This window comes from Aulonocara sp. 'chitande type north' Nkhata Bay, linkage group LG16 (assembly GCF_057382095.1).
Source record: "Aulonocara sp. 'chitande type north' Nkhata Bay isolate Kocher_YH1m ecotype deep benthic linkage group LG16, A_spYH_male_GT1.1, whole genome shotgun sequence".
Taxonomy (NCBI): domain Eukaryota; kingdom Metazoa; phylum Chordata; class Actinopteri; order Cichliformes; family Cichlidae; genus Aulonocara; species Aulonocara sp. 'chitande type north' Nkhata Bay.
This window is the reverse complement of record NC_141359.1, coordinates 18,245,649-18,269,459: the sequence shown is the minus strand read 5'-3', so window position 1 is coordinate 18,269,459 and position 23,811 is coordinate 18,245,649. Positions and strand designations below refer to the sequence as shown.

The window sequence follows — 23,811 nt, the reverse complement described above, 5'->3', positions numbered from 1 at the left end:
TACAACGTTTAAGTAAAAGATCAACACTGGGTGGCGCTAGAGCTATAATGATAGAAATTATTTTCCAGGTTGCTTAGCTACGTGGAAATATATAAATGTGAGACAAGTTGCTCAAGGCGAAACATGTCCTTAAGATTTACTGTTAGTGAGTCAGAAGAAAAGAATAAATATAACCTGTGCTATCAAGATGACTGAAAGAGTTAGTTGTAAATATGACTGTCAATACCAAACAGATAAATGCAGAAGCTACTTTCAGCTGCCCCTTTAGTAACAAAGTGTCACAGGTCTCTTGAATTTTGTAACGTGCAACAACTGCACTATTTAGAAGAAATTCAATCGGAAAAAAATCATATAATAATGCAGTGAATGCATTTCACTCTAATCCGAGCAATTTGAACATAAGAGGTTTGAGTCAACATCAGCACTTTCATTCAAGCATAAATGAGGCACATCGATGTGTGCGAGGAACCAATTAATTTCCTCTCCAGTCATGTAGAGAAACACATTAGGAGTCATTAGCTGCCATTAGAAACACAGTCCTACTAGGTTTTAGATCGTTAATATTCTCAATGAATGAAAAGAAACAAAATACGACAGATGCTTGAAAAAGATTAGGCACGTTTGAAACTAATTGCTTGAACTTTAAACACCACATTTCATTTCCCAGGATGAATGAAGGCTGACATAGTTCTATCCATATAGTTGATTTTGTCAAGGCACATTATGTCAGGTCAATACTGATGATGCTGCTGAGACACTATGATATAAAGAGATCAGAGTTAAAACGTAAAACCTAACAACCTACTTAGACTCTAATAGTAGCCCCATCTCCTATGTGTGTGTGTGTGTGTGTGTGTGTGTGTGTGTGTGTGTGTGTGTGTGTGTGTGTGTGTGTGTGTGTCTGAGGCGGCTGGATATCGTCTCTGTCAGCTCTGCTCATGTTTGTGTCCTATATGGACTTCTACTCTGCCCAGGCATCCCTCCCCCTCCTCCCTATATTTACTGTAACTGGCCAGAGCTGAGAAAACCAGGGGTTAATAAGGGAGCAGCCTCTGGATGCGACTGCATCTTCAATACCGAATCATGCTCTTTTCATATCCTGCCACGTAGAGACAATTACAACTGCTATGATGCACTTCAAGAGAGCTGCTTTTCACTTCTAATATTTCACATGACAGCTGTGAGAACACAATTCTTCAGGTTTTGTCATGGCAGATGCATGCTGGCACTCTGACACTGATAATCTCTGGATGCTTTCTCGGTTGCTATGAGAAGAGACAGTAGACCTACCTCTCTCTTGTCATTGGGCCACTGCAATACTGTGCAGCCAATAAAGCACCACTAGGGCCTGTGTACCCCTTTGTCATTCTTTCTCGCTCTCTCTCCCTAAATAAATGCATCACCCCTCCACATGCACAGACATTTAAAGGGAATGCAGCGAAGCATGTTTGAAACATGACCTGCTAATTGCATCATCCGTTGCTATATCATACCTGAAAGTATAAACACCTGTTTCCTTTTCCACCTTATACTGCAGTAGGGTGTTTTTTTGGCCTTTGCTTCCATTTTGATGTTACCCAACACAGTGTTTCTCCTTTTTTCTTTTTCTTTTTTATCTCTCTCCCTGGAGCTCCCCTGCACCCCTGTGTCACCCTTTAAAATATCGCCATCACCATCGCAATCTGGGTAATGCATAGCTGACGCACTTCGGTAATGTGCAGCTTTACTCTGAGGCAGTAATGAGAAGATAAAACAACCACACTCAGTGAATAATCCCCCCACAGCAGCACGGTGAAGATCAATTAAGAGGGACGGCAGATCAATAACTGCAGTCCTGGTGCCAGCTAAGGAGAAGTTCAAGAAGGTAGATCAAAGGGCAGGGTTCACAGCTACACAGGGTTCACTGTGTAAATGGAGCAATGCTAAATGGAATAGTGCAGCACGCAAAAAAAAAAAAAAAAAAAAAATCAAAGCAGTTTTAAAAATATGCAACTCTGTTTTTAAAGGCCACTCTTATTGCGGACAACGATTCCAAGAGCAATCCATCTGTGTATTTGTGTGTGCCAATTTTAGATCAACCTGGGAGGGGCCCTTGCTGTATTGACTTCTACAATTTAAATGTCCACAATCCAACTGTGCACAGTGTTCAAAAAATAGCCCTGCGGATTTGCCTTTGATCTATGAGGCCGTCCTTAGCCTCGACGATTATTTATCTGATGTAAAAAAGAAAAGTGAACTACGCATTTGCAGCGATTGTGTAAACAGAGAAGTAATTGATCAGCTAAATCAATGATAGCATCGCTCGGTTCAGACGTATGAAAATATCCCGGCATGCTGGCGACGCAAGGCTCGGCCAGGGAGGGGAGGGATGATGGAGCTAAGATGGCAGCCCAACTGAGGGTGCTGCCTCTCCGGGGTCAAGAAATATTCAAGAAACGAAGCAAAAAACGAAACTCGACAATGCGATTTTTCTAAATGAATGCTTTCGTTTCTGCTTTTTCGCGAGAAATTTCAGTTATGATTTGAGAGGATCATCCTTGGAGTCGAGCACCGTGTTGACGCTGCGGCCGGATCGCAAGACTACACTGGGTTTTTAGCTGCACCACCAGATTGGCTACAATTTGCGCTTATAACCGCTGAGGACCGTGGATGCTCGTTGTTGTTTTTTCGCAGTTCGTAGCGGACAAATGATGTGACATGTGGCGGATACATCGACACGTGGATTGCGTCTGATGGCTAGAGATTATTTGGCTGTGATATCTTTTGTGTGATATATACATATATATATGCATTGTTCTGCAAAACGATGATGTGTGCTGCTGCGGCAGCGGCCGCCGGTGGTGGGATTCTGCCCTCCTTATCGCCGTCGATGGGGCTGGGTGTCAGGGTCATTTCTGGAGCAGGAGCCGACCTCTCCACCGTCGGTTCGGGGATGGGTTCTTGCCCGACACCCGGAGTCCAGTCGGATTGTCGGACTCGGTACCAGCTTTTACTCTCAGGACGAGCCCTGGCGGAGAGATACAGACGGATTTATACCACCGCCATCAACGATAAAGAGCAAGGGATAAATCAAGGAAGGTGAGCGGATAAAATGAAATCAAAAATATCGCGGAGGCTGGGCTGTCATTCGTAGGGCTAACCAGGCTAACGAAGCTAAGAGTAACCCTTGCTCAGTGGTGCGTCAGTCAATACCAATGAGCTAACTTCCACGTATATTTCTTATTATATATGGTTCTGGTTGCATCTCATTTTTTGTCACACAAGCGCGTGTTTTAACTACGGGTAGTATTTCAGGAACTCTATAATTTGTTTGCGGGTTAGCTTGCTAGGTAGCAATTTTGACTTCGACTTCCTTAGCTTATGGGAGCCATCTAAGCTAACGTTACGTTAGTTCACCCTAATGCGAGGGCTTTGCATTCCCGGTGCAAACTGCTTCGGCTATGAACTGACACACTGTGACTAAAACGCAAGCTTTTTCTACTCGAGACATGTCCACTAGCGAAAAACCTCTCTGTGGGGTGGGTTCGCGTCCAAAACGAGCTAGCCGGCTAGCTGTCATGGGAGTAGTTTGTGATGTTTTGAGTGAGGTGCGATCCGGCTAAATGCAAACATGCGCCCCACTTGTGTAATATATTTGTTTACTTATGTATTTATTTATTAAACTGTCATTTTACTTCATTGTCACCGGCCAAGTTGTGGTGTTGTGTGTCTAATTAGGCCCAACGGCGTCATTGTGAGCTAGCTATTGGGAGCATCCGACCTTTCACCAGGTTATCTTAACTTAAACCGGTTAAAGGGAGAGGAAAAAAAGTCACGAGGCTGACTTTGGCTTGCTGTGTATTTAAAAAATAAACGACAAACAAATAAAGAAACAAACACAAAACATTAACTGCTTATTGCTACTGTGCTCACACTTGTTTGAAACGTGAGCCGTGTTTGGGTGAGGATGTGTGGGGAATTTGCTGAACTCATTTGCTGTTCTAGCATAAGCGGGTAATACACTTACGTCATTCTAGTAAGTCAGGTTGTAGACTGAATAGCTGGATCATCGCTGCATCCTCCCCTCACAAATCCAATTGCTGTTCTCAGTGTGTACAATGGTTGCTTTAACCAAGGACCAACATAATGCTGAACGCTACTCTGTTTTTATAAACAAATGTTGAATTAATTGGTGTATATGAAGGAGCAGGCAGAAGAAAATCCTCAGTCTGTCTAGTTGGTTGCTCATGTCCTTTTCAACTAACATCTGCCACCAGATGTTTATTTAAAAAGTGCTTATTTAAGAAGTTGCTTATTTAAAAAGTCATAGGCATGCTCAGTTGGCCTGTTTTGGAAGCTCTTTGGAGAAAGTTGCTAAAAAGGAGTATCTGGATCAGCCTTGATTGAGACCTGATATCGTGCTATTTGTATGGTGCTGGAAAGCAATATTCAGCTATGCTATTAAGTAAAAAAAAAAAAAAAATAGGACACTTAAAACCTGTAAATATTTTATGCTTTTTTGTAGTGAGTAACTGTGGTGACTAATTTTAGTGGCGTTTCTATTTCTAGCTTCGTATTACATCTTATTGACAGGTGGATTTGTAAGAGAGACTGGCCACAAAAAGTCACTGCAAAACAGATTTCAGTGACAGCTCAAAGGCATCAAAGGGGAATTTCTGCAGAAACAAACTAGTGCCTATTTTGGGAAGGTTTGATATGAGAGGCAACAGTGAATGTGAATTTCCTGATGCACTTATGGCGGTTAAGCAAGATGAACTGTGCTTATAGATCTCTTTGCTCGCTCTGCAGAGTGAAACAAAAATGAAATCGACACAGTTGTGTGGGACGTTAGAAAGAATTTAAGATTTTGACATTGAAATAGTTTGAAACCTTGCATGAAGAAGAATTGTTTACCTTCCCTCATGTCTGAAGTGTTACTATGTGCTGTCTCTTTAAGTACAATGTTGACCTTTGCTTTAAAAATAAAGTGATCCAGTTGTGCACATTTCATTTTTACACTTCCACCTTTGGATGATAGCTTGAGCAAGCTTCTACATCGTTTGAATGTTAACAAGAAGTCCAGAGTTTTTGCTTAAAAAGAGCACAGTTTTGCAAAACTAACGGATCACTGTTTGCTTCCAGGGGAAAGAAGGCATTGAGTAAGAAGAAACTTAAAAGGCGACAGAAGGTCAAGTCAAAAGTCAAATCAAGAACAAAGGTAAGAGGCACTTCAATGTCTAAAAGCTGTTAGGCAATATTAAACTTTGACTTGGACAACCTTTGCTGTACTTGTAAATCCTTAATTCACATTGCTACTACTCTGTAAAAAGTAGTAGGAAATAATCACTCATAACCCTCTCAGTGCTCCTTAAAATATTTAATAAGCATAACACATACTTTATGTATTTAAATTTCTCTCCTCGTGTGAATGAAAACATCAGTTTTATTTCGTAACTGCCATGTTTGCAAATGTGTTGGTATGTCTTTTTAGCTGGCTTGACTCTATTGAACGAATTGAACAGATTAAGGATGAGATTAAAGGCGAGATTAGCTCCTGTGTTGTCTGGAGGGTATTTGGCACAAACATTGTTTTTCGTTAAGTCGGGGCCGATCGGGCGTCAGTAAGCCCGTCCACACAAGAAGCTGACGTGGTGGATAGGCGGAATGAGAGACACATGGGAGTGGCTCTGACTTGTTCATGATGGCCTGTTGCCGAGCAACCTAATGTGTTCCACATCTCCACGGCAACTGTTTCCTGCTTCAGTCTCCTCCTTCCAAAGAGGGATTCTAGCCTGCATCAGATGATGCTGTTGTGTTTCTCTTTCAGGTGGAGACCTTGCAGGGCCAGCATTTGTTAACAAATCCTAAGATTTATACATTTTGACCTTGGACTGCTCATCTTTTTTTGTCCTACAAAACCATGAGTTCCTGCAGTCTGCCTTTGGTGCTGTTCAGTCCCAGTTAACTCGACTTAAGTTAACTTTTTATTGCATAAAAACTGCATTTTCTTCACGCAGTTGTAAAGTTGTCCAACTCTTGGTTTTTGTGGTTTTTGTTTGTAACAATTTTTGCTGCCCTCTTGGCCAGGTCACTCCTTAAAAAAAAAAAAAAAGGTGTGAAACTCAGTGAGACCTAATAACAAAATCTGCAATAAGCACAGTCACCTTTGATTATGTCTCATGTTATTTTTTTTTTTTTTTAATTAATTTTTTCTCGTGTTTGATAGCTTGGTCTCCTTTCATGATTTCTTGTATATTTCTTAGACTTTTTTAAAAAATTGTGTTTTTGAGGAGCTTACAGGCATAAGCAACAGAGATTAACATGATAATAGCAGAAGAGAAAAGAGGCTTTACTCGGACTTCTTTCGTCATCTTTCTCCACAAGTGTTCCAGACAAGCAATCCGGCGTAGAGTGGCCGAGTCAGCTCAGGTTGAATTGCTCACAACGCTATAAGATATTCTGTGTGGTAGGCAAGGCTGGCTGGCAGGGAGGCATAAAAATGTGGGCTCTTACTCTGGCAGTCGTGCTCTATTTGTATGTGTTGTGCTCACTCTTGCTCTTTCACGCCTCTGACACTCGTGTAGTCAGACAAGAGCGTGGTTTGAAAGCTTTTCTCTCCCCCCTCCCTGTCTGCTTCTGTGCTTACAAACGTGAAAGTAGAGTGAGCATAAAGCCAGAGCATAAACACTTATCATCCTAATGAAGAGGATGATGTAATGTCTTGTGTAAAGTGAAATGTGTTTTCTGTGCCATTTAGAAAAACTGTCATTATAATACCAACATAATCGTGCAAAGTAATACATTGAAACGAATACTGTCAAACTTGTATATTAATGTCTTATTAAAGACAAACACGGGCAGTGAGCATGAGACATTTCATTCAGTGGATTTAAGAGATGTGAGGGCTTTCTAAATTAGTCATGCTATGGCAGATAATGTGATGCTGTCTTTGTACACTAGGAACTCCCCTACCTGTGTCACACACCACAGGTGATGTAGTGTTCTTGCAACAGTTCTTTTTTTGTGTAAGTAATACTTTAATGATTTCAAAGAAAGGAATGCCTAAAACATCACATCTAAATAATATATCCTAAGGTTATATTCATATACAACTATTCTGCACTTGCGAGATACAGTTTGGAAATGTCCATAAAGAGCACATTTCCAGTTCAGAATATTCAGACCGTTGCATCTGCAAACTATTTCCAGCTTTCTCAGGTGGTTTGTGAAATAATGCAAGTGCTGGGGAAGGTTAGGCATCTAAAACCTGGATTGAATTCATTTAAAAAATGAATGAATGAATGAATAAATAAATGTGAAGGAAATAAAGTCTGGGGACTGTTGAGAGTTAATGTGTTTGTCCCAGTCCTCAATTGCATGTACTTTAGTTGCCGCACTAAATAAATGTGACCACTTCCTGTATTTGAACTACTTTTTGACATTGTAGCTGTATGAATGTTTTGATACATGGGAAATGTGAAATAATTTTGACGAATGACGTGGCAAATATAATCAATAGTGTCTCTGTTTCTGCACGCATTTCAACAAACGAAGAAGAAATAAATACCACAGCACATTAATGTGCATAAAGTATCAAAATGGAAAGGAAGTGATCAAATGTCACCAGTAGGTGTGGGTAGCTGGGCCATATTATTTGGGTTAATACTGGTTAAAAACAAAGGAGGTTATAAGGTGTTATCAGAGCAAAGTAATAATTCCCTAGGCAGGATGACAACACAATCCCAGACATGTCTGAGAATGAGAGCAGTGCATCAACCTCGAGTGACAATTTAGTACCTAAAAAGAAAAAAGAAGGCATGCCCTTCAATAAAGCGCAGTATTTTGCCAAATATACAATAAAGCTTTTCTAGCTAAAGGTGAAAACAACAAACTTGTTTGACCACTTAAGTCAAAAACACACAGTTCAGTATATCCAGGCTCTGAAGGGATGTAAAAGGGGGGATGAACTGGTGATTGACCTAAAAGTAAACTAGTGACTCAATCAAGCGTTGCTGGAGCGCTCCTGTCAAAAGGAAGAGCAAACGTGGATGGAAACTAATGACATGGTTGTGTGGTGGAAAAGGAGGGCTTTAGCAATTAAAAGCTGGAACCAAGAAAAAACCAGGTGGAAAATATTTGTCAGTTTTAATATGTGACAGTATTGCGCAGTTCTTGAATGGTTACAAGGAGATGTCGCTTTAGTCATGGTTAAAATAAAATGTTAAGATGCTATCTTACTACTTTTGTGCCTACATTACATTTGACTTATTCTGTGACACTGCATATAATGCTGTGTCACTACTATTTCTCTGTAATGCTGCTGGCACTTTGAAGCAGTAGATTCACATTTTGAATGAGGTACTCTGTCCTCAATGACAGTGGCTCATTGGAAAAGAAGGCTGGAAGATGGCCTTCATTTCATTTGGACTAATAAATGCTACTGCCGTGCAAGCTTCAGTAATCGATAAAATCTTGTCCAGTATTTTCTATATCATCATAAATATAATTATAGCAAAGTTCTTTAAATGTTGAATTTTGAGGCTGTTTCCCATCACTGATCTGTTTATTACAAAAAAGTCTATATCAATCTTAATCACAGATTTTTGTAGAAAGTCTATCTAGAGATTTCCTGTTTGACTTCCTCAAAATTGAACAAAAGCAATTCTGCAAATTCATTTTTATTTTTATTTTTAATAAATATTGTAGGCTGAAGCGTCATTGCTCATTTCCTTCTTTGGGGAATGTGCTGACAGAACTAAATACCTCAAATCAAAGATGCTCTTTGAGCTGATGATTGATCTTATTTATGATACTATGTGCAACCAATAGGAAGAAACTGCAGGACAAAGCCAGAAAACATGATGACAATGATCAGCAAGTATAGCACCACGCATTCAATTTAACATGTGTAGTGGAGGCACCTCTGTCTGATTATAAAGTTAGTGCAGTCCTAGAGAGTTGATATTTCTTTTGTTAATGCGTCCTGCATAAATCGCTGATTGAGACATTTCACCCTAATCACAAATGTAAATCACTGGTAGGTAGGCTTGGATGTCTAGCAGACAGAGGTGATCTGTCAAAAGACCAGGGACATGGTATAAAACCTGATTAATGGGTTAGCAAGGTATGCTGAACTTCATGTTAGAGTTTACATTGTTGGAAGTAGCTGAAGATAGCTCTCACTTAATCTGGCTAGATCACCATGGTAACTGATGGTGGACACATAAGCTGGTTTAAAATTCACAGCTTATTTTATTTTTTCTGTCTTTCTGATCAAATGCTACATCAAAGGCCACCTTTTAGCACGTACAGATTCTTGAGTTAAAAAGCTTGAGTTAAAACAGACAGTTGCTAGGCTGACTGGGGTTTGGTTTGAACTTGTTTTAGAGTACATCTGTTAGGCAATTCATGATGCTATGGACTAAAAGTCAGGATATCTTGTCTTCAATTTATCTTTCATCTGTGGTCCATGACTTCTTGTTGCTCAGTAAAGGGTTGGTTGCAGTAGCTTAGGACTGCTAATGTATTGCAAACATATATGGAAATTCTATACCACTCTCCATGATGGTGCTCTCCACACTGCTCTCTCAAATGGCATGAAATGATGAGTAATGCTCCTGAAAAATTTAATTTATCATTATACTGCTGCGGCTCTTGTAGTGATGGTGTAAAAAGCTATTTTGGTGAAGTGTGCTGCATGTGAACCCACAATATTGAGTTTGGCTGCTACTTCAAATATGTCTCAAAGCCTAGTGCTGTCATACAGAGATGAGCTGCAGAAGTAACAGTTAAAAATTAAATAAAAGCTACTGCAATTGCTTTATGTAGATGGAGACATGTCTATAGCGATCAGAACGTATTGTTTTGATCATATAAATCATTTTTATTCACATAATTGATACATGATATAACCAGATTTTTTTTTTCCCCTTCTTTTTTGTATTTAAGAACATTTATAAAGTAACAAACCGTAGGTACGACTTTATGTTGTAATTTAAGTACCTCTTTGCACTAAAGATTTTGGTTTCTTTTATCTAGCATTAACTCCAAATCTTTGAATTACATTTAATCAGATGACCATCTAGTCTAATAATGTCTTCATGCTTATCAATATAGGGTTGAAGCTTGAACGGTTTGGAAGCAAGACACAAAAAAAATTGTATAAATATTAATCAAACAATAAATGTCTTGGTATCCAGTTCTTGTAGAGACGGGCCAAAACTGCTGAGCTTCTTGCATTAAACCCACAGCTTCAGCTTGCAGGATTTTGATGTACCTTACCCTTCGGTTTTTACTTTATCTCCTCAGAAATCATATTTTCCTTGCTTCATGGGTTGTTACAGTCTTCTGTGTTCAAAAAGGCTTTAAGTGCTCCGTGCAGACAATGTGCTCCTTTGTAAATACTGCACAGTCACTTGGTCACAAGAGGCTAGGTAGGAAAGCAGGAGACATAAGTGTTAGATGAGGGCTGGAGGCTGATTTGAGCTGAAAATGAATGACCTTTCTTCCCAAATAGATGACATCACCCTCTGTGACGGTGATGCCAAAAGTGCAACACTGGGAGAGAGGGACAATCGATCAATGTGATTCTCTAGAGGTTGCCTCAGGACTGTAGATCAAAATGCTTTGCTTGGTGGGATGGTGAAAGCTTATCAGTTAGTTTATCAAGTTTCTCTGTGAGCTGTAGTTTCTCCAGTGATTATTTGGATTGGAGTCCTTAATCTTTGATGTAATGATTAGGATGCAAATTCTCCCTGTTGACTGGTCAAACTCGTTTACATCAGTGATGGCTGACTTGATATTACAAACAGCACTTAGTGTAACACAATTAAACAACATGCAAGAGGCACCATCAGCAAGACTTCTCTAAAATGTCTTTTTGTTTCTAATCCCAGTAGGCATGGGTAGAGATTGTAGACTGTTTGCCTGTTCAGTGTTAATAATTGAACCTTTTAATTGTAATTGTGTAACATAATGAGGATTTTTAAAAATATTTTTAATTGAAGAATTATCTGCTATAAATTTCTCACCTCACTGCACAACAGTGATGATTTACGTTTATTAATATTTTTTTATTTATTTTTTTAGAAATAACTTGGCCATGCCAGCTTATTTTCTCTTGAGTGCCTTTTAAAACTTTAATTTCACCACATTTTTTGTTGCAAAGACATCCTTAAGCATTTTTTCAGTTTAACTTTTAAGTTCAGCTCGAACTAAGTGGACTAAAGGACACGTTTGCGCACTGTTTATTCAGAATATTGTGTAATTAATTTTGCAACCGCGAAAATGGTCTTGAGCGGTTCTTGAAATTGGGAAACGCTCGCCTAGTCTGTACAAAGCAAGTGTCCTTAGGAGTCTGAAGCAGAATGAAGAGTTCTTTATTTTCACAGTCACCACGTGAGAGGACAGTGATGGAACTAACCGTGTAAATATGGTGTTCAGCAGACGTCTTACACTCCCAATTTATTTTGGTTATATAATTTTGTTTCAACTTGCATGTAACAGAAAACATCTGCACAGAGTCCCTGAGGTGTAGATTTCGGGAGATTTTCTCTGAGGGATTCTTACCTCATTTGTTGTGGTCAGTAGGCAATGTGCTTTAGAAGTGGGGAGGGTATCGTCAGTGGGCCAAATTAAATTCCTTCTAAAGTAACTGAGTCATGAGGTACACAAAGGAGGAATGGATTACCTACTTGTCAATGTACAGCAGTTATTTTACTGTACCAAAGTGTATTGAATTTTACTATAAATATTGATGTTACAGTTTATAAATGTGGTTTATAATGAGGATTTTCTAACCGACCCTCCTCACTCTTGTTTCCACACAGGCCGAGAGTCTAGATGGAGCACTCTGCGTGCCAGACATCAAGCTACACAGCAACCCTTCTGCATTCAATGTCTACTGCAACGTGCGGCACTGTGTGCTGGACTGGCAGCAAAGAGAGGCCTCCCTGGCGCTGGCCTCCAGGAGCTCGGTACAGAGCGGCGACTCAGACAGCGAGGAGGAGGAGGAGTACCGCGAACCAGCCGTGAAGCTGCCAAAGGTACAAGCAAGGAAGAGCAATATCAGCTGCTTATGTTGTTGTTAGCTGCACTTCCTACTAAAGCGAGCCAGCGTATTCTTTTGATGGATCTGTGAGATCCTTTAGGGCTTATTGTTTTTATTGTCATAATTGAGGTTTGTGTTACCAGAGATTTCAAACAACCCCCACCCCAAATCCTGTGAGGCTTCCCCAACTATGTCCTTTTCTCCGTGTGCCTGTTAGAAAAATAAATTCACTCTGTGCCCCTGCTGTTGCCGGGCTGACATTTACACCTGGGAGCAAATTTTACAGTTTGATTTCTAATAAAACTGTCTAAATTAGCTTTCTAAATCTGCATGACAGAAAATTTTTGCTCAATGAAAATACTTGCATCTTATGAATACTGAGTGCTGCTGTTCCCTCGTTCACAGCATTTTTGGATTTGACTTTTTTTTTTATTGCTATTATTTTTATTTATTTTTAAAAACCAGATCCCCATCACGATGCAATCCTCTCAGGGATTTGTCTCCTTCTGGTCCCGATCTAGTGATCTTTCACTCTTTGTTTCACACTTCATTGTTTAAAAATAATCCTGACTAATCAGTTTTGTTAAGATAAATGTTGTTTTATCACTGATACCTATGAAATGATTGGTATTGATATATTTGCCAATTTGATCTTTAATTTTAGCTCAATAACAGTGGCTAACAAACACTGTGATCGTAAGCGTCAGTGAAGTCTCAGCTACAAAAATCTTGAAAGTCTTTTTAAAAATATTATGTGTTTTGCAATTTTCCATTATTTTTTCGTGCTGTGCCATTTGTATCCTCCTGTACATTAAAAAAAAAAAATCCATTATACTATATTCGTTACACTGATTTTAAGCTTTCACAAAACAAGTTCTTCAATGAGACATGAAAGGACATTTGAATCATTATGTGATTCACTAACAAGCAATTCTGAGAGGGGAATGCTGAATGCCTTCCACTCTTCTCCACATAGCCAAGTAGGTCTGTCATTATACAAAATCTAAGTCCTTCGTAGTCCTCTGCATGCTGTGGGGCCCTGATCAGATGTAGTGGCATTGACTGTAAACATCCACTTCAAACCTTTTAGGGCATGCTCATCTGTTTGTTTTAAAATATATAAAAGAAAGCAATTTAACTTGGAGTGCGTTGTTGATTAGCTCATAGAAACCGTGTTCCTTTGGTGCATCTGCAGATCATTGGCATTGGCCTGTGTGGGGTTTTTGAGCTGATAAAAGAGACTCGGTTCTCTCACCCTCTGCTGTGCCTGCGTAGCCTGCAGGCCTTGCTGGACATGCTGCAGGGACAACAGCCTGAGGGCTTCCAGACTGAGCCACCTGATGTGTTAGGTAAAGCAGTATGTGTACTGTCTAATGCATTCCAATGTAATTAGCATATTGTATTTGAAGTATAAAATGCTTATTTTTATGTTGAATCTACCAAATATATAACGTTTGTCGTTATTACTTTGTTCAGCCATCTTTACATATTACACTTTAATTGTTTCCTCAAATGGCCAACCTTCCAACCATTTCTTTTGCTTTGCCAGAGTCTCTTTTCCAGTTGTTGTTGGAGACCACGGTTCGGAGCACAGGACCCAATGACCCAACGGGACAGGCCATCACTGCGCTGTCCTGTGCCTGCCTCTTCAGTCTGGTGGTGGCCTGGGGAGACACGGGGAAGATCCTCCAGGCAGTTTCTGCCATTCTTACAAATAATGGCAGTCATGCCTGCCAGACAATACAGGTAAGCAACTAATTCAAACAAATTTGACTGATTGTACATGTGTGTCTTAACTCTTTTTACATGTCTATGATTCATTTTCGAAATCAAAGACAATGTAAGAAGAGTGTCAGTCCACCCTAGTCTTTGTACTTTTTTGTTATGCGTTTCTAGAACAAGTACATTCTGAGATTTCACAATATTTAAATGATTATCTGTTTAAATCTCAGTCAGATGTCTTGGAAGTAGACATTTATGTGATCCTCTTTGGTTAAGCACAAGCTGGAATCCGTTGAATATGATCTTTTCAGTTTCTAAACATTTTCCACCAGAACATGTAACCCTTCTCTCATGTGCTCCATATTGGTAAACATGTTTTTGATTACCAAAGTGCATGCTGAAGTGGATAAAGGAACCTGGCTCCATGCGTTTCTCAGTGCAGGGAGTCTCAGGGCAGTGTCTGGACAGCACAAATTGAGTTTTGGAAAATGTCAGGCTGCTCTGATCTCCGGTTTGATTATTTTACCCTGACTGCATTCTTCCGCCAATTAGTCATTCTTCTGTTTGCTTCTGTCCATAGCTTGTCTTTTGCAATGTTTTTTTTATTTCCTCTGCTCTATACCAAGCTGTTCTTTCGAATTCTTTGCCAAGTTGAACAGCAAGTGCTAATAAGTGGAAAGGGTTTGTGACTGAAAACATACTTCTCCTTTTTCTGCATTTGGATGCAATTTCCACATGTGATTGTGGCATAGCGGGGACTTGTAAGCTCACACATTTTATCCTATATAAACACTGGGCTGTGTTTGTATTTGTTTTTTCCCCTTCTTTGCTTATCTTTTATGTATTAACTGGATTATGAATCATCACAATGGCAGTCAGGCTTTTTGGGAAATGTGGGTCTGCGCCTGTCTATGTTCCGTTTCTTTTTTTCTTTTGTGTTTGTTTGCTTTTGTGTTAACAGTAAGATCAGAAGTATGTGTAATGGCTGCCATGGGAGATTGTGTGAAAATGCCACAGACAAAAAAATGTACAGGAAACTGCAAGTTTTCCTTCTTGTCTTCCTAAATCTCACCAGGTTCCCACCATACTGAACGCGTTACAGAGGAGTGTACAGGCTGTTCTGGTGGGAAAGATTCAGATCCAGGATTGGTTTGGAAATGGCATCAAACGTGCAGCCTTGATGAACAAGTGGGTCCTGAAGGAGGTGACCATTGATGAAGATGAGCGCTGCCTCCTGCAGACTGATGGTTCCTTCCTGTATTTGCTCTGCAAGGATGGACTCTACAAAGTGGGCTCTGGATACAGCGGCACTGTCAGGGTGCGTAGCAAGAGCTGCATATCAGCTTTGTGCAGTTATATTGCTTGAATTTTTCAAAAGCTTTCTGCAGCGTCAGAAAATGACTTGGCTTCAAAAAACTTCAAAATGTTTTATTTTTTTAAAAATACCCAGTTTATGGAAAAAAAATTTGTTTGGAGCAACATGGTTTTTCTTCCAACTTTTTTACAGCAGTGCTTTAAAAGTGAAAATTAAGATCATTTTCATTATTCATCAAATAAACCTTTTTTGTTTTGTATGACTTTATTTAAGGCTTGTAACTGTTAGTTTTTGTCTTCTCGTGTGTATTCAATTCCTCACAGGGCCACGTGTACAACTCCACGTCTCGAATCAGAAACCGAAAGGAGAAAAGATCCTGGCTGGGCTTTGCTCAGGTGAGTAATGCAAATATTGACATGTATACATTTTTCTTACATTTTGTTGAATAAGAATAAAGAAAACGTTGAAATATGTGTACGTGTATGTACGTATTTATATACACATGTGTGTGTATATATGTACGTATACACGTGTGTGTGTGTATATAAACACGATTGGAGCTAGTCATTGACTTCATTGATCATCTGTGTTTTGTCTTCAGGGGTATTTGTTGTATCGGGACACAAGTAACCACAGTATGTCGGCCCTGAAGATCAACCCTGAGACTCTGGAGCATGAGGGGACGGTTGCAATGCCAGGTGATTTATTGACTTGTATTTAAACACCTCAATTAGGCATTAAATTTTCAGTGAACAAAATATCAGGTATATTAACCATCACATTGAATTTTGCAGGTCAGCATTCAGATGGACAGAACATCATCTTCACTGATGGAGAATATATTAACCAGATTGCAGCCTGCAAAGATGTAAGTTTAGTGTTCCTGCTAAAGCCCATCAGTATTCAGTTTTACAGTAACACACTTCATCTTTTTTAGACTCTTAGAAGAATGTGGTGAACTTAAACTGAAACTGATTCAGTATGCAAAATATATGTTTTTCCTGCATGTTTAACTAAACCCTGAAGAAGCTAGCTGTGCATCTGTACTGCTGAGTCTGCTGTAAACACAGGGGAGAGAGCTGGCTTTATTATGCACCCACTTTCTTTTTAATTCTAATGAAATTGTAGTTTTGAATTTTGAATTAAGATAGTTGCAAATTTATTCACATTAATATAAATCTATAGGCAAGGTAAAAGGCTTTCGGTGCAGGAAGCTATCTGGTTTCCATTTGTAGTTTGCTTATAGTCCATGGTCAATAGACAAATCATGTTTGAACAGGCTTAGATTGTCCATTAACATGGCAAGGCAGAGAGGCAGCGTATTTCGCCTAAATGCAGTTGTGAAATCATCTGTCAAACAACGATTTAGCTTTAAGCCTTTGAAAGTTATCTGCTTTCATTAACGGTGACTGGCAGATGGAACAGGAAGTCTTGCCCTACTCATCTGATGACTACACAGGAAGCATCAAGAAACTTGCTGTTGACAACAGAAGCAACTGCTGGATTTATGGCCCTGCATTTATAGCCATTTGCATAGCTTTTAGGCTCTGCAGAAAGCAGGATTAAGGAATTCAACCAATGCAGAGGCCAGCAGTGAGGATGCTATATGTAGGCTGACTGAAAATTAGTTGAAACATTTGCAAACGGAAAAACAGCAGTGTTCGCTATGGCGTGCGATCAGATATCAAGAATACATTAAGAGAAGCAAAAAAACGGTGGCTGCTGTGGACGGTATATGTTGTTTGGTTTGCTCTGCATAGCATCTATGGATTACCAGTGGAGTACCACGCTTGGACCATGAAGTTCCCAGATTCAAAAAACAAGTCGCTGATTCGCTCAGAAAAGCACGTCTTCCATTAGTACCTACTTGGATCGGCTCAGTGTGTTTTCCATTGCAATAGAGTACAACCTAAGTGTGTGGGGTCGTTATAACAACACAGCCAAGCATCCCGTGACATAATTTGTATGTGACATGAACGCTACAACAAAAGCAGACATCAAGGCAATGGTAGATGTGCTGATCAGTCTGACGTCACATTTTCGGATCGCTTTCAGGTACTAAAAAAAGTACCTGGTACCTAGGGCTGCTCGATTATGGCAAAAATGATAATCACGATTATTTTCACTGAAATTGAGATCACGATTATTTGACGATATTTATTTAACCCTTTAAGACCTACCATAGAACCAAGTCCACCAGAGCTTATATTATTATTTTTTTTTTACATGCTGTAGTGCCATTTGTGGGAGCATTTCAAGTTGCTATACATCAATACAACTGTTATAGCCCATATTTTAATAATATGTATGCATTAAGTCCATAGTAATTACATAAATTGCAAAAAAGTGCAATAAACTACAAAAAAAATTGAAAATCGTTTTTGTTTTGTTTACATATATTTCTACTTGGAGAAATTTAAGAGGTTTATCCCTCAAAACTTTAAATACAATAAAGTTGCAAAAAAATAGTTTCCCACCACAGGAAATTTATTTTGAGTGTCTTCATAGTTTTATTTTGGAGATACAGCAATTTTTATATACTGCAGGAAAAACAAAAAACAATCCTACGATGCAAATTTGCAAAGAAAACAGCATGTGCATCATTTCACTGTGGTAAGTGTTACGAACAGCTGATAGTAACGGCAAAGCGTGTTTCTGGAATATTATGTTTTTGTTCCTGCAAGCGCTTTTTATGCAATTTTTGCAAAGCTATATGTGGAACGAAACCGTGACCGAGGACAAGCTGATGGCATCAGATGTAAGTACAACTCCTCCGGTTTCATATGCAAAACAAATTATTGCGCTAGCTTACACGGTTCAGGTTCTACAGGGATTTAAAAATAGTTACGCAAAACGGAGCGTGCTGCTCTGACCGGCTTTAAAGGGTTAACAATGACTTTTAAAAAAATAATATAAAATGGTGTGCAACACCACTGAAGTTTTTTTTTTTTTTTTTTAAACTCTCTTTTCAACCAACGGCAGTCACTCTCCTCTCCAAATAACTTCTGCTTAGCTTTCCGAGCTTCCCTCGGGTCCTCTTAATCAGCGGTCTCCAACCTTTTTTGCGCCATGGACCGGTTTATGCCCGACAATATTTTCACAGACGGCCTTTAAGGTGTCGCGGATAAATGAGGGAGGGGCTAATAATCGGCTCAGTCATTTTTAATGATCGTTGAAAGCCCAGATCGTAATCGTGATTAAAATTCGATTAATTGAGCAGCCCTACTGGTACCTACCAGATATTACCACTTAATGGAAAACCTTAAAACCTGTGTCAGTCCGTACCAAGCCGCCCCAAGTAGGTAAAAATGGAAAAAGGGCTATACAAAGAATTGTTTTGCTTCTCTTTTGAATTGTCAAACTTGAATTGAATGGGGAAAGATGGCCACTTCATACCAGCTGGTATGAATTCTCATAGTGACAAATCATTTTTACACGCACTTGTGCAATGACATCCTTACCTTCTTAACAGTGCTATCTGCTTCGTTTCCTTTTGTTAGTTAAAATGAGGTTAACTTTTCAACTTGACTGGACCAGTGAGGCATCTGTCCCTCCCTCACTCCAAAAAGACTCTCAGCTGATCACCAGCTGTGCCGTACAGGGGGTCCAGCTGTGTTTGTGTGTGTTGTGTATATGTGTGTGTGTGGCAGTGAGGCAAATGGCACCACATGTGGGTATTCTCTGGAGAGCTTACTCTCTCAAGCAGTTATCTGCATAAGCACTCTGTAATGTGAGTGGGGGAGGGGAGTCTCTGAAATCCATATATCTGCCATTGCAGCAAGGCTGTTTCTACACTAATCAAAGGGGGTGGAGTACTGCATGGGGCTCAGAAGCTATATGCATTTATAGTGATCAGCTGGCAGCTTAAACCACCTATAGTTGGAGTTTAATGATTTGAGGCCCATATGCTCTGCTCTGTGGAAATTAAAGCACATTAGATGAGTCTGTCATTATCACCACGCAGTGAAAACCAGAATAGTCCCACGTCCCAGCATCCACCCCTCAGTTATATCCCTGTTATCTTATAATTATTTCCTCGAGGTCTTCCCATTTTTACTGTTTTCTTTTCTGTAAATCGTCACGGCCATAGTCATATGTCCTGCGCTCTGCCATGAATCAATGTGATCAATCAGCGTGTCACGCTCTACACCATGCTATTAATATTGTCACTGAAGGGGATTTCAGTACTTCTCTCCACTAATTTATATATAAAACACAATTCTGAGTTGATTAATAAGTAGAACCTGTGAAGAATGGACAAGATTTTTTTGCACCTAAAACTTTTTGTTTTCTGTTTGTAGTCCAAAATCTATTGACTTTATTTGAGAGGGCTTTGGCTGCATACATGTAAACAGCTATCATGAAAAGCAAAAGAGTGATTGAATGTGCTTTAATATACACAATGATGAGCAGATTGAGATAGAAGCTTTGGGCTAGATGTCCACACTAAAAGCCCCCAAAATATTGTCCGTTATCCCCAGAGGCTAAGTCAGCAGACTAGCTAATAAGTTGTAATGAATGAGTAATTGATTCTTCATGCAGTTCATTAGTTATTCACTTTGGGTGTGACCCATTGTAATGATGGGAGCAGGGATGCATTTTCTCTAAACAGAAGTGTCTTTTGTTAAATGGGCCTGGACCATACGTGACACTGTTGCAGTGTTTTGCCATGAAGCTAAGCTGTGTTCTTTCCTGCAGGATGGTTTTGTAGTACGGATCTATACTATGAGTTCAGACCCGGCCCTGCAGCAGGAACTGCAGCTTAAGCTGGCAAGGAAATGTCTGCACGCTTGTGGCATCTCTCTTTTTGACCTCGAGAAGGATCTGCACATCATCAGTAAGTGATGCAAAATACAGATAATATGTGTAATAAAGCTTCACATGCTTTTGTATACCTGCTGGAAGCATTCTGCAGTATACTTGTGTTTGCAAGGTTGCAAATGTGTCAAAAATTGCTCATAACTTAATGGGATTCTTTTTTTAAAAAAAATGGTGCACAGTACTTCCAATCCTGTCCCCTTGTGTTTTTGGCTCTAAATGCTATGTTCTTCTCTCAGGCACAGGCTTTGATGAAGAGGCAGCATTGCTTGGAGCAGGCAGGGAGTTTGCTCTGATGAAAACTGCCTCAGGAAAGGTGAGACTGGTGGCGTGTCTGAAATGTTTAACAAAAATGAATGTTGGAAGCGCTTCAGCTGCTGAGCTTAAGAGCTTTTGTCTTGCCAATGACAGACCAGGCACTTTGAAGGGTGAACCTGTGGTGGGGGAAGGACTCAGTTGTGTTCCTGCTTGTTTGACTGCATTAAGCCCATCGTACAATTTAACATTCCTGCAGTTTATAACATCTGTACATAGTTAGCCTTAGTCAGATTTTCCAACATCAAGCTGCACAAAAGCCTAATAAGACAGACCTTTATGTTTAGGAAATGTTTGCTAGCCCTCTTAGCTAAATTATCTTTAAATAATACAAAATTACAGAGTTGTTTTTATGTCTTAATGTCTGCCTTTTTTGTGCTGTCAGGACACAGCCTTTATTAGTGGTTATAGGCAGGCTGAGCTAAAAAGCTTCTGAACTGGCGTTCCTGTATTTCAGCCAGCTATGCAGTGAGTCTCGCCCTACAGTACAATGTCAGCAACTTCAGGGAGGCACAACAAGGCAGACTGGAAGAGAAGCTTCCTATAGTTTTTGAATTTATATAAGAGTAGAATCAACAGGTGTTATCAAAACTGTCGATACAAGTAATTAAGTGATCAGAGGTTTACAATACTCTCTTGTATAATAAGATGAGAATGCTAACTATGAATGTGGTTTGGGTGTGTGATTGTTTGTGCCTTTTTATTTTTTGTAAGTGTGGCACAGTGTGCTTCTCTTCTGCAGTAGATAGCAGTCTAGGATAGTTGTGTGTTACACATTCCTTTGTGTAGAGACCTAAACTCACAACGCTTTTTATCTGCATATTACCAAGAGTGGATGGGTACAATGGGAACAGATGAATTTTATCCATAAGAAAGTATAAGCATTTAACTCATGACCCAGATTGGGTATGCTTAATGCATGCTATTGTTCTCTCAAATGCTACTGGAGGTAGTGGAGTTGTTTCCAAAGTGAGTGCTGGATAATCTGAGTCATAAAAATTATTTTGCATACCACACCAGACTTTTACATATATGACTAAAAGCTCTTGTATTTGAATTGGCAGCATACACACAAACAAACTTTAGTATAAGAGCCTCAGACTAACATTTTGTAATCTTAAATTTTCTTTTAAAACCCAAACTGTTTTCAGTCTTTTTGCATGTGTTTAAATGAGTCTCCTTGTGTTTTATTTTAGATCTACTATACAGGAAAATACCAGAGTCTGGGTATAAAACAGGGTGGCCCATCAGCAGGGAAATGGGTGGAATTGCCCGTTACGAAATCTCCGAAGATTGTCCAGTTCTCAGTCGGCCATGATGGCTCTCATGCGCTGCTAGTGGCTGAAGATGGAAGTGTATTCTTCACAGGGTCTGCCAGCAAAGGGGAAGATGGAGAATCTAGTGAGATGACTGTTTTCAAACATTCACCTTGTTAAAACCGGAATGAAAGCCAACTTGGCTGAGAAGCTAAATGTGATGTCTGTTGTGTTCTTTTTTTCAGCTAAAAGTCGTAGACAGCCCAAGCCGTACAAGCCCAAGAAAATGATCAAACTGGAGACCAAGACAGCCGTGTACACAGCATGCAACAATGGCAGCAGCAGCATTGTCACCAAGGATGGAGAACTCTACATGTTTGGCAAAGATGCTATATACAGTGACAGCACCTGTGAGTTGACAGAAACGGAGCATAGATATTTCAACATTCCCTTGTCTGGTTTAATCAACGCTCTACAATAATTAAAATTTGTGTCCAAAAGAATTGCTCATTCTCTAAAATCTTTATATTCAATATTATTTTCCTCTCTACAGGTCAGGTGACAGACCTCAAAGGTCATTTTGTAACTCAGGTTGCCATGGGTAAGGCTCACACATGTGTTCTGACCAAAAACGGTGAAGTGTGGACGTTTGGGGTGAATAACAAAGGCCAGTGTGGTAGAGACACCGGAGCCATGAGCCAGGCAGGAAAAGGTAAGAAGATGGACAAACACACACAGACAGATAAACATAATAAAATCACTCAATTTGAGTTTTCCATTTAAGTACCGTTTTAAATTCTGATCGATCTGATGATTTTCTTTTTTTGTGGACATATCTGTTGTAGCATTTGGTGTTGAGAACATGGCCACAGCCATGGATGAGGACCTAGAGGATGAGTTGGAGGAGAAAGAAGAGAAAAGCATGATGTGCCAGCCAGGCATGCACAAGTGGAAATTGGACCAGTGCATGGTTTGCACAGTGTGTGGAGACTGCACTGGCTACGGTGCCAGTTGTGTCAGTAGTGGACGACCAGACAGAGTGCCGGGAGGGTAAGAGACTTATGTCAGGACAGCATCTGTGTTCTTAGGAACCAAAAAAATACTCGTGACTGATGGGATCTTTTTAACTGCATTAAAAAAAAAAAAAAAGTGATATGAATATCTGTTTTGTTTGTTTACTTTGAACCAGTATCTGTGGCTGTGGATCTGGAGAGTCTGGCTGCTCAGCGTGTGGCTGTTGCAAAGCCTGTGCCAGGGAGCTCGATGGTCAGGAGGCCAGGCAGAGAGGCATCTTTGACGCTGTGAAGGAGATGATTCCATTGGACCTGTTGTTAGGTATGCTAAATGATATCTTCCAGCATATTAAAGCCCAGATTTTAATCGTGTTGGCGCAGTGACAAATGCAAGGAGCTAGCCAAAGAACTGCCCATGCTATTTTGGTTCATGTGAGTGTAAAAGTGCAAAGGGAGTGGGCAATGAAATATTCAAGTAAGGATTAAAAAAAAAAGGACTCTCTGTGTGCCACATATCTCATCGTTCTGAAATTGCTCTGCCAATCACAGTGAGAAATAGAGAAACGGCATTTCCAAGAAGTCCTTGAGTCCTCTGCATGGTTTACACCTGCATTTGGGAGAGCAACAGTGGCACGCAGCATTGTTAAGCTGCAGGATATAACATTTCCCGCATAAACAGGAGAACACGAAGTTACATGGACTGCTGAGAGTAGAGGTATATGTGGTTATTCTGTGGCATCCAATCGTGGTAAATACAGAGGATGGCGGTGCATAACAGCACTACCCTCTGGTCTGGCAGTTCTAAATTAGAGGCTGCAATTCTGTCAACATAACAGAAGTGAGTACACGCCTGTGCAGTGTTGCTAGAGTATCAAACGATTCACTTTGCAGTAAATGCTTTACAGTAAGGTTGTTCTTCCTTTTTTATGAAACAAAAGGTTCAACTTTTTAGAATGATGGCTTTTCACAGCTCTTTGCACAAAATTTCTGGAAAGAAAAATCTGCTCTTCAGAGACAAATAGTTTTAGCTGCTCTTTTCTAGAGTGGTTATGTTGCTCCATTTTTCTCTTTAAGACTCCCCAAAGGTGTTCTGTTGGATTCGAGTGAGGCGAGATAGTTTCTCCTCTTGTGTGGTTTTGGCAGTGTGCTTCGAATTGTTGTTATGCTGGAAGGGTTCTGGTGACCGGGTGCTATCTTGTCAGCCAGTATTTTAGTATATCCACAGGCATTTATGGTTGCCATCTATAAATGTTCTCTCCCCAAGACCTTTAGCTCTCATGCTGCCCCTTATTATCGCACTCCCACCTCACTGCTTCGCTGCTGGTCATTGCATTGACTGTTGTA

The 23,811-nt window shown here is 39.9% G+C and overlaps 1 protein-coding gene across 17 annotated transcripts in view; it reads left to right on the top strand.

The window, feature by feature from the left end:
* Positions 1-2,347: 2,347 nt before the first annotated feature.
* mycbp2 (MYC binding protein 2) overlaps positions 2,348-23,811 on the top strand; it is a 65,408-nt gene continuing 43,944 nt past the window's right edge. For all 17 annotated transcript variants that reach the window (XM_086265648.1, XM_086265658.1, XM_086265643.1 and 14 more), the window contains exons 1-16: positions 2,348-3,078; positions 5,122-5,197; positions 11,808-12,023; positions 13,224-13,377; positions 13,578-13,774; positions 14,826-15,068; positions 15,389-15,460; positions 15,667-15,763; positions 15,860-15,933; positions 19,764-19,902; positions 20,123-20,199; positions 21,395-21,599; positions 21,700-21,864; positions 22,008-22,166; positions 22,300-22,504; positions 22,644-22,789. In XM_086265648.1, coding sequence (XP_086121774.1) covers positions 2,807-3,078; positions 5,122-5,197; positions 11,808-12,023; positions 13,224-13,377; positions 13,578-13,774; positions 14,826-15,068; positions 15,389-15,460; positions 15,667-15,763; positions 15,860-15,933; positions 19,764-19,902; positions 20,123-20,199; positions 21,395-21,599; positions 21,700-21,864; positions 22,008-22,166; positions 22,300-22,504; positions 22,644-22,789 — 2,497 coding nt within the window. In that variant the 5' untranslated portion in view covers positions 2,348-2,806. The remainder of the gene's footprint in view (positions 3,079-5,121; positions 5,198-11,807; positions 12,024-13,223; positions 13,378-13,577; positions 13,775-14,825; positions 15,069-15,388; positions 15,461-15,666; positions 15,764-15,859; positions 15,934-19,763; positions 19,903-20,122; positions 20,200-21,394; positions 21,600-21,699; positions 21,865-22,007; positions 22,167-22,299; positions 22,505-22,643; positions 22,790-23,811) is intronic.